This window comes from Callospermophilus lateralis, chromosome 10, assembly GCF_048772815.1.
Source record: "Callospermophilus lateralis isolate mCalLat2 chromosome 10, mCalLat2.hap1, whole genome shotgun sequence".
Classification (NCBI taxonomy): Eukaryota; Metazoa; Chordata; class Mammalia; order Rodentia; family Sciuridae; genus Callospermophilus; species Callospermophilus lateralis.
In genome coordinates, this window is record NC_135314.1 from 12,716,015 (window position 1) to 12,719,301 (window position 3,287).

General features: G+C 43.7%; 1 protein-coding gene across 1 annotated transcript; it reads left to right on the forward strand.

The window, feature by feature from the left end:
* The first annotated feature begins 2,061 nt into the window (after nt 1-2,061).
* Krtap11-1 (keratin associated protein 11-1) lies at nt 2,062-2,553 on the forward strand. Its single transcript, XM_076868813.1, has one exon. It carries the CDS (start codon nt 2,062-2,064, stop codon nt 2,551-2,553), a length of 492 nt encoding a protein of 163 aa, XP_076724928.1.
* Nucleotides 2,554-3,287: the final 734 nt, after the last annotated feature.

The following is a 3,287-nucleotide window of genomic DNA, read 5'->3' on the forward strand; positions in this document are numbered from 1 at the left end:
AATCCTTTGTGTGTAATTTCCAAATTTCAATGGAAGACTTGAATCAAGACAGAGTAATGGCTTATCAAATCTCCACCGTTCTAAGAATGTGACTGTAGATACCAAAGATTCTCCTGTGTAACTCCACGGCGGACTTCACTATTTTGGTATTTGCATGGTTGGGTACACTTCCATCATAACCTGCACATTCTTGGCTGGTAGAAGCTTGTAAACTACTCATCCATTTTAAAGCAAGTAAAGCCAGGTCCTGTGACCAGGGACTCGACCTTCAAACACCAATGGGGACATTGTTAGTGGTGGGAAGAGCATAGTCACGACATTGTGGAAAGTAGTCATCTCATTAATTTCACCATCTTCCTGAGAATGCTCTGCAAGTCACTGAGGGCTTGTCCCTGGGAATGACAGTGCAGCCCACAGCACGCATCCTCTTGTTTAAGGGCATCATTAGCCTCCAATTAGAGGAATGAAGCTTTTGCCAGGGGACTTCTGATGGGTTCTGACATACAGCTGTTTGCTTTGTGGATATTTAAAACATAGCCTACCCGCAGCCCTCAAATATACGTAAATCCATTATTGCACCCCACGTAAGCCAGTTTGCGAAATGAGTCAGATCTTACTTCTGTTTTGAGGTAGAAATATCACTGATCCCTTGAGTGATGTTAAAGAGATTTATTTTGCCAGAGTCAAAGCGGTTGATTCACCTAGGTACAGGGGAACCAAAGGAAGCAATCATTTTTGGGTTCAGAGCTGACTATGTCGTAGTGAGATGAGATAAAGATGAATAATACCCTTGCAGTTTCCCCAGGCATAAAGGGGTAATTAACCAGTATAGAAAACTCTTTGCATATCCATTCTTTACAAGCATTAAGTGCCTGTGTCCTCCCACCCTTGCCTACCCTTACCCTCCATAGTGATGTCGACCTTGCAGTGTCTTCAGTTTGTCCATGATTAAAATGCATTCTATCTGTAAGTACTCAGGTGAAAATAAATATGTTTTGAATATGTTGAGCAAATTGGGAGAAAGACACTATACCCCTTCAAATTAACATTACAATAATTTAAAAATCAACTAAGCCTATTCCACTGGCATATGAATGAGGTCCATGAGTCACTATTATCCACTGTTATTAGATTAAAAATCTCAGGAATAAAGCTCATCCAATTTATTTAGAAAGGGTCAAAGCTACAAATGCAGTTAATTAGCATCTGATTTTCTTGATTGCATGAACATAAAGGGTGGGTCCTCCTGGTCTCTAGCCTTAACACAAAGGACGGATCCCTCTGCCTTCTAACCTTCCTGTAGGCATCTAGTTTTGGTCAGCTTATTAATTTTTTTTTCTTTTTTAAAAAATATCTTTTAATTTGTTTTAATTAGTTACACATGACAGTACAATGATCTTGACATATCATACATTTGAATCAGATGGGATAATTTAAAAAACCAGTTTCTGCTTTGGATACAAGTCTTTGTGTCCTGTCCTTTTTCCTGACAGTTCTCGTCATTGTCATCTTGAAATATATTCAAGGAGGCTCCTCTCCAATGAGAAGCCCCGTTACCTATGGAAGAGTGACTGATTAAGTTATGTTTAAAACATATTAAGTGCCAATGACAAACCAAACATGGTGTGGGCTTGTAATTAGCTCTGGTCAGAAGGGAGAGAGTGTGTGACGGTAGCACAGTGGCATGTTTGGTGTCGCAGTCAGACTCACACTCATCATATGCAAGCAAGATGAATGAGCCACAAAATGTGGGCAGGGGATGACCAACAGCTTTGAAGCTGTCAACCAACCTTCTTCATCTGGAGTAAGTACAGTGCAGGAGACTTATGATTTAGTTACCAAACTACTAAACTTTCTTTATGAGGGGGAAGGCTTCTCAAGAGACAATTAACTTGTAGATTCACGAGATGTTCTAAAGCAAGTGGGTATGAGCCAAAGAAGTTGGGAGAACAGAGACGGAGCCCCACCCACTAGCAAGGATATATAAAAGCTCAGGAGTCTCAAGGGACATTCACAATTCAGGAGCTAACTTTGGTGAGATACCTGCAGCCATCCAGCATCATGTCCTTCAACTGCTCTACAAGAAATTGCTCTTCCAGGCCAATCGGAGGACTCTGTGCTAACCCGGTGGCCCCAGTCACCGCTGCTTCAGCCCGTGATGTTGACTGCCTGAGTGGCATCTATTTGCCCAGTTCTTTCCAAACTGGCTCTTGGCTCCTGGACCACTGTCAGGAGTCCAACTGTGAGCCCACAGTTTGCCAGCCAACATGTTACCAGAGAACTTCTTGCATCTCCAGTCCTGTCCAGGTAACTTGCTCTAGACAAACGACCTGTGTCTCCAATTCCTGCTCAACTCCCTGCAGCCGGCCACTCACCTTTGTGTCCAGTGGCTGTCAGCCTCTGGGAGGCATTTCCAGCGTCTGCCAACCAGTGGGCGGCATCTCTTCTTCCTGCCAACCAGTGGGAGGAGTCTCCACTATCTGCCAACCATCCTGTGGGGTCTCCAGGACGTACCAGCAGTCCTGTGTGTCCAGCTGCCGAAGAACTTGCTGAGTGTGTTCGAGCCAGTGAGTGAATCAAGACTCCACGCCCTGCCAGCTGTGTTTCCAGGATCTCCCAGCATGCTGCCCGGCCAACTCCATTGCTGACCCCCATGGACTGCTCTTTGCTGGCTGCTCATTTCGACCCTGTAAAATTTCTCTGGCCAGCACTAAGATTATTTTAAGGGTTGTTGCCTGGTGCTGTGGATGCCTCTCCATGTTTCCGGAGGCTTTACCACCCACAGCCCAGTCCTGATGCTTTTGACATGTTTTGACCTCGCTGCTGTAACTCCTGGCTTCTGCTTTTGCGTCTTTGAAGAAGGGAGCTTGTCTCACTATATATTTCTCAATAAACTTGCATTAGTTGGCATTGCAAACACTATGTCTCAGCAGAGTTCTTTATTTTAAAGGGTTTTAGTTGACTGTGAATCATGCATTGCTGAATGGGGGCCTGTTTTTTTGTTTTTTGGTTTTTTTTTCCCTGAAGCTAGAGTATGGGTTTAGTCATTGTGTTCCACAGACAAGCAAGGGATTACTTTACGGTTTTATTTATTCAGAGGGTCTCTGACCTCAGGGTGAAGTGAGGTTTGTGAAATTTGATGGGGGTAAATTTTCCTCTACATTTTCCCCCAATTTTAGGGGCATAATTGCTTCCGTAGAGGAAAAAGAAAAGTTTCCCAAGAAACAAGGTACTTCAGAGAGTTGTAAAGAGAAGGGACAAATGGATTAGAGGTTCAGATTCAATCA